The sequence below is a fragment of the Coregonus clupeaformis genome, chromosome 36 (genome assembly GCF_020615455.1).
Source record: "Coregonus clupeaformis isolate EN_2021a chromosome 36, ASM2061545v1, whole genome shotgun sequence".
NCBI lineage: Eukaryota > Metazoa > Chordata > Actinopteri > Salmoniformes > Salmonidae > Coregonus > Coregonus clupeaformis.
The window spans coordinates 8,369,815-8,382,314 of record NC_059227.1 but is presented as its reverse complement, the minus strand read 5'-3'; the positions used below and the strand labels follow the sequence as shown (position 1 = coordinate 8,382,314).

At 46.6% G+C, this 12,500-nt stretch overlaps 1 protein-coding gene across 2 annotated transcripts in view; it reads left to right on the top strand.

Moving 5' to 3' along the window:
- Positions 1-867: 867 nt before the first annotated feature.
- The window catches only part of LOC121552628 (serine/threonine-protein kinase PAK 6-like), a 28,838-nt gene continuing 17,205 nt past the window's right edge, over positions 868-12,500 (top strand). For both annotated transcript variants that reach the window (XR_005997275.2, XM_041865597.2), the window contains exons 1-2: positions 868-998; positions 12,360-12,500. The exon at positions 12,360-12,500 is cut by the window's right edge and continues 102 nt beyond it. Coding sequence is in view for 1 of the 2 variants with exons in the window: in XM_041865597.2 (XP_041721531.1) it covers positions 12,399-12,500 (102 nt within the window). In the remaining variant the exon portion in view is untranslated. The remainder of the gene's footprint in view (positions 999-12,359) is intronic.

The following is a 12,500-nucleotide window of genomic DNA, read 5'->3' as shown; positions in this document are numbered from 1 at the left end:
TATATATATATATATATATATTTAAATGTACAGATAGCCAGGGGCACACTCCAACAACATAATTTACAAACGAAGCATTTGTGTTTAGTGAGTCCGCCAGATCAGAGGCAGTATGAATGACCAGGGATGTTCTCTTGATAAGTGCGTAAATTGGACAATTTTCCTGTCCTGCTAAGCATTCAAAATGTAAGTACTTTTGGGTGTCAGGAAAAATTTATGGAGTAAAAAGTACATTATTTCCTTTAGGAATGTAGTAAAGTAAAAGTTGTCAAAAATATAAATGGTAAAGTACAGTACAGATACCCCATAAATCTACTTAAGTAGTACTTTAAAGTATTTTTACTTAAGTACTTTACACCACTGCATTTGGGATGCATACCATGGCCGCTTGGATAAACAGAGGTGTTTTCGCTGTATACACTTTGAAATACATAATAATCCTGAATACTCAGAATTGCACATCTTTCCAATAACAATGAAATAGTCACCATATTGTTTATGCAACGTATAGCATATGTTGTAGGGGATGTATTTATCCTGTCATGTGTTGTCTGCATGCCATGACTTTATATGCCCAGCAATAATTGGCCCTTAGGGATAAATAAAGTCGACTTGAACAGGGATCCCACAACACATTATTATCCATTAGCCTCCACTATCTACAGTCTGGATCAACCCAGTTAGAGGAGTGGAAGAGATCCTCCGTAGCAGCAGATGAGCGACACTATTCTAGATCTAATTTCTTGTCTCTGTATCCTCCACCACACCCGCAGATCAAACACTAGGAGGGAAAAAAAAGAGAGGGAGTGGGAAAGCAGAGAACATTCATTTGATCTAACATTTATTTTGCACTCTCTTCCAGGTCGAGAATCATTAAGACCCCAGTGGTGGGTTAACGGTAGACGGACGGACAGACGTTGGACATAGAGCCCTCTCGCTCGTCCGGGATTAAAAAGGGACTAAGAGAGGCAGAAGACGCAAGACCACGGTAAAGACAGGTAAGGCTCAACACAGCTTCCTCTCTCTTCTCTGGCCTCCAGAGGACACTTGCTTCTTGGGAATTGGTTTACTTCAACTACAGCATGTTCAGAGATTGTATCTCTTCTGTGGCTAGTCTGTTTATTATGTGATGTTTGACACTTGATATGGAAATGGTACATTATAATCTATTTTTAATGAGACATGGGGAATGAGTACATGATGAAATTAGTATTTGTGCAATGAAGTCCTTATGTAGGTACCCTTCAAATAAAGTGTTGCCATTCACCTCAATTCAAGAATTGAACATTCCCTTATTGGATATAAATGAATCAACCTCCCTTTTAATTAATCTCCTGAATTTACTTGAAATGTTGCCAACCCCGATCAGTTTCGTGCTCTGAGGTCCCGCACAGAACTTTATTCGGAACACTTGGCTCATGAGGGTAGCAGCAGCTTCATTTAGTGTCAAAACATATTACCACTACTGACAACCCCTCTGATCTAGTGAATAGTGAGCTTTAATGAGAAGCAGAGAGGGCTGAGTGAAAGGACATTAGTGCAGTATGGCCAGCTCAGAGAGGGCTGAGTGAAAGGACATTAGTGCAGTATGGCCAGCTCAGAGAGGGCTGAGTGAAAGGACATTAGTGCAGTATGGCCAGCTCAGAGAGGGCTGAGTGAAAGGACATTAGTGCGGTATGGCCAGCTCAGAGAGGGCTGAGTGAAAGGACATTAGTGCAGTATGGCCAGCTCAGAGAGGGCTGAGTGAAAGGACATTAGTGCAGTATGGCCAGCTCAGAGAGGGCTGAGTGAAAGGACATTAGTGCAGTATGGCCAGCTCAGAGAGACATCCATGTTGGCTGGAGTACAGATATACTTTTAGAAAAAACCCTTGGTTCAATGGCATGACTGAACCATGACAACAAATCTAATAATAAATGTTTTGTTAATCATGTTAAGTTATTGTAATTGTAAGCTTGATCTACGTTCTTAGACAAAATGTAGACTCTTCTGTACATTCAGTACAGTGCAGTAAGTGAGATTGATATAACCGTTTAGTTCAGAGTGAATGTGTCATCTCAATATCCCATATACTTTCCGACCTTAGGTAAACATTGACTGACCTACCAACTCTACCTGGAATTGGAGACCCTCCAACCAGGACTTCTAAGTCATGGACTGTACCACTAAACAACAAAAGTGGGGTGTGGTGACAGTTCTAGTCCTAGGCAGAGTGATACCAATGTAGGCCTTGAACAGTTGATCAAAGTGTCACGTTTTGGCATTTACAAATGTCATTCTCGTCCGCATTTATCAGTTGCATAAACAACATAAACACCTTCCCTTCAGGAACTCGTTTTGCCATCTGGGTGTCACGATCGTTTACAGACGGGACGGACCAAGGCGCAGCGTGATATGCATACATGTTTATTTATATTGAATAAACACCACGACAAAACAACAAACGAAACGTGAAGTCCAAGGTAGCACACAAACAACATACCTTACCCACTAGTGCCAATAGGCTGCCTAAGTATGGTCCCCAATCAGAGACAACGAGCTACAGCTGCCTCTGATTGGGAACCACCCCGGCCAACATAGATCTACACATACTAGATCTAACATAGAAAATCAACATAGCAAAACACAACACAGAAAATCCACACCCTGACTCAACAAATACGAGTCCCTTGAGTCAGGGCGTGACAGTACCCCCCCCCAAAGGTGCGGACTCCGACCGCACAACATAAACATAACAGGGTAGGGGCCGGGTGGGCATTCCGCCTCGGAGGCGGATCCGGCTCAGGGTGTGACGACCACTTACTCTCCGCCTCCCTGTTGCGCCCCTGGTCTGGTCTGGACCTCGGCATGCTGCTTCCCCTCTCCTTCCTCCCACGAAGTACCAAGCCCTATCTGGACCCTGGTGTGGGAGACCCCGAACCTGGAGAGGGGCTGACGTCTAGGTCTGGACTGGAACCGCTGACTGGAGCTGGACCCGACGACGGTGGAGCAAACTGCTCTGGCTCCGGAGTGGAGCCACTGACCGGAGCTGGATCAGGCACCGGTGGAGCGGACTGCTCTGGCTCCGGAATGGAGCCGCTGACCGGTGCCGGACCAGGCAACGGTGGAACAGGCACGGGCCGTGCCGGACTGGACACACGCACCACTGGCTTGGTGTGGGGAGCAGGAACGGGCCGGACCGGGCTGGCGACGCGCACCACTGGCTTGGTGCGAGGGACAGGAACAGGCCGGACCGGGCTGGCGACGCGCACCACTGGCTTGGTGCGAGGGACAGGAACAGGCCGGGCCGGGCTGGCGACACGCACCACTGGTTTGGTGCGATGGGCAGGAACAGGCCGGGCCGGGCTGGCGACGCGCACCACTGGTTTGGTGCGAGGGGCAGGAACAGGCCGGACCGGGCTGGCGACGCGCACCACTGGCTTGGTGCGAGGGTCAGGAACAGGCCGGACCGGGCTGGCGACGCGCACCACTGGCTTGATGCGAGGAGCAGGAACGGGCCGAACCGTACTGGGAACACACACCACTGGCTTAGTGCGGGGTGCAGGAACGGGTCGGGCCGTACTGGGAACACGCACCACTGGCTTAGTGCGGGGAGCAGGAACGGGCCGGACCGGACTGGCGACACGCACCACTTGCTTGGTGCGAGGAGAGGGACTGGGTTCCTTTATAAACCCCCGCTCCTTCTGCTGCCTAACCAGCTCCTCTCGCCGTGCCTCTACACTCTCCTTCTCCCTTATAGCCTCCTGTAGCGCCTCCCTCTGACCGAATAACTCCTGCTCCCTCTGAACCAATAGCCCCCGTAACCTGGTGGCCTCCTCTCCTAACCTGCAGATCCGCCCTGTCGCTGCCTCCTGCTGCCTCGTCGTCCACACCGTGTGCCTCCCCCCCAAAATGTTCTTGGGGTTGCCTCGCGGGTCTCCGTCGTCGGCACTCCTCTTCCCGTGAGGACTCCTCCGGGAGCCCCCACGAGTTAGGGAACAGACACTCGTCGTCGTCGTCGTCATCCTCCGACTCCTCAGTGTAGTACTGTTCCCACTCCTCTTCCCAAGGTCGTAGGGACCCAGTCCAAGGTAGCACACAAACAACATACCTTACACGGAACAAGATCCTACAACCCACTAGTGCCAATAGGCTGCCTAAGTATGGTCCCCAATCAGAGACAATGAGCTACAGCTGCCTCTGATTGGGAACCACCCTGGCCAACATAGATCTACACATACTAGATCTAACATAGAAAATCAACATAGCAAAACACAACACAGAAAATCCACACCCTGACTCAACAAATACGAGTCCCTTGAGTCAGGGCGTGACACTGGGAAAGTAACGATGCCCCAATGATGCATTTTCTTTCCAAAGTATAATTTTTTTTAGTCATGTTTGTCCAGGTATCTACATGATATTTGTCTATGTGGATTGGCAAACGGTAAGTTCTGGTACTTAGAGAGTACAACACTAGTAGCAATTTTGGTCGCTTTTTTCAATGGAGGTGAAGTTATGCATTGCCAAGCTGGCCATAGAAAGGAAAAGTGACAGTGAAATATTGTTATGGATTCACACTGATAATTCCGATATAACAGCAAACAGGCATCTGGGTAATGTCAGGTATGCTAATAGTATTGACAATCCATGTCACATGGAAGATCGCTGTAGATCTGGAGTTTATTCATTATTGCTCACCGTAGCAAAACTCTTTGCAACAGAAAAACTAGCGTTTGTTATTGGACAAATTCAGATGAGTCCCTCCCCATTTCGTCTGTTTTGCTTCTGTTTGGTTTCTAATGAATACACCCCTGATGGGCGGATCTTATGAACATCTCCAGAAAGGTTCTGTTATGTAACACATACTGTTACCATATCAACTTGCTGTTTCCTTCCTTTTGAAAAGGAAGATATTTATGTTACATTTTGTTGTATTATTCTTTTGTTATTATTTATTGAGAAGTGGAGCAGCCAGGACTGGAACTACCTGTCATATAATATGACGTGTAAATAATTAGTTTGATCGTGGTTTCAGAGCCTTTTCAACCTTTAGTGAGAAACTGTTGATAGTTTGTTTTTAGGTGTGAAGTGGGACATGTAAGTTTCAAAGAGGCTTATCGTAGTTTCTCACACAAGCGTTTAAGAAAGACCTAGCCAGGAAAGTAGGCCTGTGGCTTGTACAGGGTACAGGCCATACCATTGACAAGTCCTGCATGCATGCACATGCAAGCTCACCCTTGTGCATACACACGTGGTCAAAATCTTCAAAGCTTCCTGGAAGTGCTCAAAGTCACGTCTGTCCATTGAAGAAGCAGTAAACAAACATTTACATTTACATTTAAGTCATTTAGCAGACGCTCTTATCCAGAGCGACTTACAAATTGGTGCATTCAACTTAGGATAGCCAGTGGGACAACCACCACTGGGGGGGGGGGGGTGTAGAAAGATTACTGTTAGACTATTCCAGGTATTCCTTAAAGAGGTAGGGTTTCAAGTGTCTCCGGAAGTTGGTCAGTGACTCCAAACCAAATTCACATCCTCTCTATACTCTCTGGAGATCAATCTATCTCTGCTGGATAAGACAGCACAGTGTCTTCCGATCTGTTATTTCTCATTGACGCTGAAATCATTTCAAACCCTAACTCCTGGGCTAAAAAACATGCTCAATGGAGAATCTCCTATGAAAGTGCTTTTTAGTCCACAAACCAGTTTAATCTGGGTCTCGGGGGGGAAACGGTCTTGAAACCCAGTCACGCTCAGGTGCCCTGTCCTAGCGGTGCTTGTTAGGGCAGAAAGTGACAGACAGTTAGCAATAGCATGTGTAGTAATGCTGTAGTGGGTGATTAAGTATGTAGTGTAGCAATCGCTTAAAGGGGACCATTATCGTTGTGCTAACTGAAAGAAAGAGAGTGCGGAGGTTGACCCTATAAACTGATCAGGTCAGTTGGTATTTATTTCCCCCCTAATCATTAAAGGGGCAATCTGCAGTTGCTACATACATTTTTGGACTATGTACCAATTGATTCTTGATGAATATTTATAAATGCCTCATGAGCTTAGTTCAACTGTTGTACCCCATCAGAACCCAAAATATAAGTTTGTTTTACTCCAATATTTGTAAATGTAAACAAACACTGTATACCCTCAAAACATGGTTAAAATAGACAAGGGGAGGTGTGGCCCGATGGAGGAAAAGGTGTGCCATGCAGGCATGAACTCACCAGGGTGGTTGGGTTAGTGTTTAGTCGGGACGAGGAGGAGGACATGGCCGCAGGAAGTAGGGGTGCTGAGGGCGCTGCAGCACCCCCTGATAAACTGGAATTTAAAAAAGTACACTTTCTTTTTTTCTTTTGGTATTTATGTTTTTATCACAAAGAGAGTGTGCTGAGCCTTTACTAGTCCTGTTTTAATGGACCGATATAGCCATCTGTAGCTCTGGGCCTTTACTAGTCCTGTTTTAATGGACCGATATAGCCATCTGTAGCTCTGGGCCTTTACTAGTCCTGTTTTAATGGACCGATATAGCCATCTGTAGCTCTGGGCCTTTACTAGTCCTGTTTTAATGGACCGATATAGCCATCTGTAGCTCTGGCAAAAAGAATATGTTTCTTGACATTTTTCTCGTTTATCTCATGTCTGTCTCTCTACCTCCTCTTTACCCCCCCTCATTCTCTTCTCTCTCCCTCCCCCTTATTTCACCCCCTCCACCCTCTCCCCTCTCTCACTCTCTCTCCCCTCTCCGTCTCTCTCTCCCCTCTCTGTCTCTCTCTCCCCTCTCCGTCTCTCTCTCCCCTCTCCGTCTCTCTCTCCCCTCTCCGTCTCTCTCTCCCCTCTTCCCTCTCTCACCCTCTCCATCTCTCTCTCACCCTCTCCGTCTCTCTCTCCCCTCTCCGTCTCTCTCACCCTCTCCATCTCTCTCTCCCCTCTCCCCTCTCTCACCCTCTCCGTCTCTCTCTCCCCTCTCCCCTCTCTCTCCCCTCTCCTCTCTCTCCCTCCATTCTCTCTCCCTCCTTCTCTCTCTCCCTCTCCCTCCTCTCTCTCTCCCCTCTCCGTCTCTCTCTTCCCTCTCCCCTCTCTCACCCTCTCCGTCTCTCTCTCCCCTCTCTGTCTCTCTCTCCCCTCTCCGTCTCTCTCTCTCTCCCCTCTCAGTCTCTCTCTCCCCTCTCTCACCCTCTCCATCTCTCTCTCCCCTCTCTCACCCTCTCCGTCTCTCTCTCCCCTCTCCGTCTCTCTCTCCCCTCTCCGTCTCTCTCTCCCCTCTCCCCTCTCTCCCCTCTCCCTCCTCACCCATCCCCTCTCACCCTCTCCGTCTCTCTCTCACCCTCTCCGTCTCTCTCTCCCCTCTCCGTCTCTCTCTCCCCTCTCCCCTCTCTCACCCCTCTCCTCTCTCTCCCTCCATTCTCTCTCCCTCCTTCTCTCTCTCCCTCTCCCTCCTCTCTCTTGCTCCCCATCTCTCACCCCCTCCTCTCTCTCCCCCTCCCTCTCTCTCCCCTCTCTCCCCGTCCCTCACCCCCTCCTCTCTCTCCCCCCTCCCTCTCGCTCCCCTCTCTCCCCGTCCCTCACCCCCTCCTCTCTCTCCCCCTCCCTCCCTCTCTCTCCCCCCTCCCTCTCTCTCCCCTCTCTCCCCGTCCCTCAACCCCTCCTCTCTCTTTCTCCCTCCTCTCCCGCCATCCTCTCTCCCTCTTTCGTTCTCTCCCTGCCTCCCCCTCCACTCATCTCTCTCTCGCCCTCTCTCTCCCACAGACAGGCAGACAGACAGGCAGACAGACAGACATGCCGACACAGACAGACAGACAGGCAGGCACACATACACACTCACCCACTACATACACTCACACACACAAAACACACACACACATGCATATTGACGCTACACATGCACAAACACTCACACATAGACACCTTTCACACTCCTCACACATGCTGCTGCTACTCTGTTTATTATCTATCCTGATTGCCTAGTCACTTTTACCCCTACCTGCATGTACATATTACCTCAGTTACCTCAACTACCTCGTACCCCTGCACATTGATTCAGTACCGTTACTCCTTGTATATAGGCTCATTATTGTTATCTTATTGTGTTAATATGTATTTATTTTTTTGTGCTAATTTTTCTTACTTTTTCTTTCAGTTCTAGAAACTAAGAGCCTTGTTATGAATTCTTGAATGAATTCTGAAGAGGATATTGGTCTTTTTTTTTTTTGATTGACTTGAAACTTGAATATGTCTGTCTGTCTGTCTGTCTGCCTGTCAAAAATGCTGTTGTTGCCACAGGAAGCTGAACCTCAATACAGGGCATCCCTATATGGTCATGATTGGTTGTCTGCAAGGACGGTTAGCTTGCTCAATCGCAGTCAACAGGGGCTTCATGGTTATGTGAGGGTTGTAGGTAATGCTTATCTATGGAAGAAAAGCCTTGTTCTCTGTGAAGAGTTAATTTTACATGGCCAGGTGTAGGCTTGCGTTCATCGGGAGCGTCTGTTGAACGATCCCGTGTGAATTTTGTTTCTAGCCTCAACCGTTGTACCGATGTCACTCAAAAGCACATTAACTCTAGATCAGGCTTCAAGTGAGGCCTACCTTTCTGCCATGTAGTGGGGAGAGGCAAATCAATGAATTGTTAATTGTTTTAAGGTTTGGGTTATGTCTAAGGTTTAGACCCTAACCCTAACTTCATGTCCACTTCCCGGCTCAACCCTAAACCTAGCCTCAACCCTAACCCTAACCCTAAACCTAGCTTCATATCAACTCCCGGCTCAACCCTAACCCTAACCCTCGCTTCATCTCCACATCTTTACTCAATCCTAGCCATAACCCTAGCCATTACCCTAACTTCTTGTCCACATCCTGGCTCAACCCTAACTCCAAGATCTGAGCCAAGATGTGGGCTAGGGCTAGGGTTAGGGTTGAGCCGGGATGTGGACATGAAGCTAGGGTTAGGGTTAGGTTTAGGGTGGAGTTTAGAGTGTGTCTGCCTGCCTGTCTGTGTTTATATGCCTGTCTCTCTCTCTCTCTCTCTCTCGCTCTCTCTCTCTCTCTCTCTCTCTCGCTCTCTCTCTCTCTCTCTCTCTCTCTCTCTCTCTCTCTGTCTCTCTCTCTCTCTGTCTCTCTGTCTCTCTCTCTCTCTCTCTCTCTCTCTCTCTCTCTCTCTCTCTCTCTCTCTCTCTCTCTCTCTCTCTCTCCTGTCTGTCTGTCTGTCTGTCTGTCTGTCTGTCTGTCTGTCTGTCTGTCTGTCTGTCTGTCTGTCTGTCTGTCTGTCTGTCTTTCACCAATTTATCAATTGCAGTTCTATCACCAACCTTTTTGCCTTGAATGCAATGTATTGACATACGCGCCAATACCCTGTGTACCCTCCCATGTCTGTGGAGGTGGGAAAGTGGAAAGAGAGGTGGAGGTGGGAGAGAGAGGAGGGAGAGAGAGGAGTCAAATCTAAAAATGTCAAGCAGAAAACCTAAGAAAATTAACAACAATGACAAATGGTTTGATGAAGACTGCAAAAACCTAAGAAAGAAATTGAGAAACTTATCCAACCAAAAACATAGAGACCTAGAAAACCTGAGCCTACGCCTTCACTATGGTGAATCACTAAAACAATACAGAAATACACTACGGAAAAAGAAGGAACAGCACGTCAGAAATCAGCTCAATGTAATTGAAGAATCCATAGACTCTAAACACTTCTGGGGAAATTATCTATCCAAAACAGACATGTATGGATAAACCAGTTCTCCAATCGTTTTGGCCCTATAACAAAGAACAAACAGCAAAAACATATACAGGATCAAATACAAATCTTAGAATCAACTATTAAAGACTACCAGAACCCACTGGATTCTCCAATTACATTGAATAAACTACATGACAAAATACAAACCCTCCAACCCAAAAAGGCATGTGGTGTTGATGGTCTCCTAAATGAAAGCTCTGGCATCTTCCATAACATTTTGGAACCAAGGACTGATCACCCCAATCCACAAAAGTGGAGACAAATTTGACCCCAATAACTACCGTGGGATATGCGTCAACAGCAACCTTGGGAAAATCCTCTGCATTATCATTAACAGCAGACTCATACATTTCCTCAGTGAAAACAATGTACTGAGCAAATGTCAAATTGGCTTTTTACCAAATTACCGTATGACAGACCATGTATTCACCCTGCACACCCTGAATGAAAACAAACAAAACAAAGGCAAAGGCAACGTCTTCTCATGCTTTGTTGATTTAAAAAAAGCTTTTGACAGTCTGCAGCAGTCGGCCTCACCCTACTAGAATCTGAAGTCAAATGTCAGCTGTTTGCTGATGATCTGGTGCTTCTGTCCCCAACCAAGGAGGGCCTACAGCAGCACCTAGATCTTCTGCACAGATTCTGTCAGACCTGGGCCCTGACAGTAAATCTCAGTAAGACAAAAATAATGGTGTTCCAAAAAAGATCCAGTTGCCAGGACCACAAATATCTAGACACCATTGCCCTAGAGCACACAAAAAACGATACATACCTCGGCCTAAACATCAGCGCCACAGGTAACTTCCGCAAAGCTGTGGACGATCTGAGAGACAAGGCAAGAAGGGCCTTCTATGCCAACAAAAGGAACATAAAATTCTACATTCCAATTAGGATCTGGCTAAAAATACTTGAATCAGTTATAGAACACATTGCCCTTTATGGTTGTGAGGTCTAGGGTCCGCTCACCAACCAAGAATTCACAAAATGGAACAAACACCAAATTGAGACTGCATGCAGAATTCTGCAAAAACATCCTCCGTGTACAATGTAAAACACCAAATAATGCATGCAGAGCAGAATTAGGCCAAAACCCGCTAATGATCAAAATCCAGAAAAGAGCCGTTAAATTCTACAACGACCTAAAAGGAAGCGATTCCCAAACCTTCCATAACAAAGCCATCACCTACAGAGAGATGAACGTGGAGAAGAGTCCCCTAAGCAAGCTGGTTCTGGGGCTACAGAGCCCCAGGACAGCAACACAATTAGACCCAACCAAATCATGAGAAAACAAAAAGATAATTACTTGACACATTGGAAATAATCAACAAAAAAACAGAGCAAACTAGAATACTATTTGGTCCTAAATGGAGAGTACACAGTGGCAGAATACCTGACCACTGTGACTGACCCAAACTTAAGAAAAGCTTTGACTATGTACAGACTCAGTGAGCATAGCCTTGCTATTGAGAAAGGCCGCCGTAGGCAGACCTGGCTCTCAAGAGAAGACAGGCTATGTGCACACTGTCCACAAAATGAGGTGGAAACTGAGCTGCACTTCCTAACCTGCCAAATGTATGACCATATTAGAGACACATATTTCCCTCAGATTACACAGACCCACAAAGAATTAGAAAACAAACCCAATTTTGATAAACTCCCATATCTATTGGGTGAAATACCACAGTGTGCCATCACAGCAGCAAGATTTGTGACCTGTTGCCACAAAAAAAGGGCATCCAGTGAAGAACAAACACCATTGTAAATACAACCCAAATTTATGTTTATTTATTTTCCCTTTTGTACTTTAACTATTTTCATATTGTTACAACACTGTATATATACATAATATGACATTTGAAATGTCTTTATTATTTTGGAACTTTTGTGAGTGTAATGTTTACTGTTAATTTGTATTGTTTATTTCACTTGCTTTGGCAATGTAAACATGTTTCCCATGCCAATAAAGCCCTTAAATTGAAATGGAATTGAATTGAGAGAGAAGGGTGAGAGAGAGAAATAGATTAGAGGGAGAAGGTGAATGAGGGATGGGAAAGATAGAGAGAGGAGGGAGAAAACTATATAAGCGAGGGAGGGAGACATGTCTGTGATGCCTTTCTCTATGCGTCCATATTGTAAAGCTAATCTTACCTCATTGAATGAAATGTATTCACTTAAGCATCAACCCTGTGACACTCATCTTTTCCCATTACATTTACATTTTAGTCATTTAGCAGACGCACTTATCCAGAGCGACTTACAGTTAGTGAGTGCATACATTTTTCATACTGGCCCCCCGTGGGAATCGAACCCACAACCCTAGCGTTGCAAGCGCCATGCTCTACCAACTGAGCTACACGGGACCTACATTGACTGCAATGTATTGAGAAAAACGTCAACCCTGTGACGCTCGTCTTTTCCCATTGACTGCAATATATTGAGAAAAACATAAACCCTGTGACACTCGTCTTTTCCCATTGACTGTAATGTACCAGAGTCTGTCTTACCTGGAGCCCTGCATGTCTGCTTGAGTGTGTCACTACCGAAGGAGAGAGTGTGTGTCAGTGTGTGTGTGTTCTTGATATACTGCCACCATGGCTGAGAAGCTGTTGATGTCCTGTTGTAACAGGGTTCCACTTGCTTTCCCCAGCCCTCCTTCTCCTTCCCACCCCTCACCGGCTGTCTCGCCATGTTCCGGCGGAAAAAGAAGCGGAGGCCGGAGATCTCGGCGCCACAGGACTTTGAGCATCGGGTCCACACGTCATTCGATGCGGTGCAGGGGTGCTTCGTG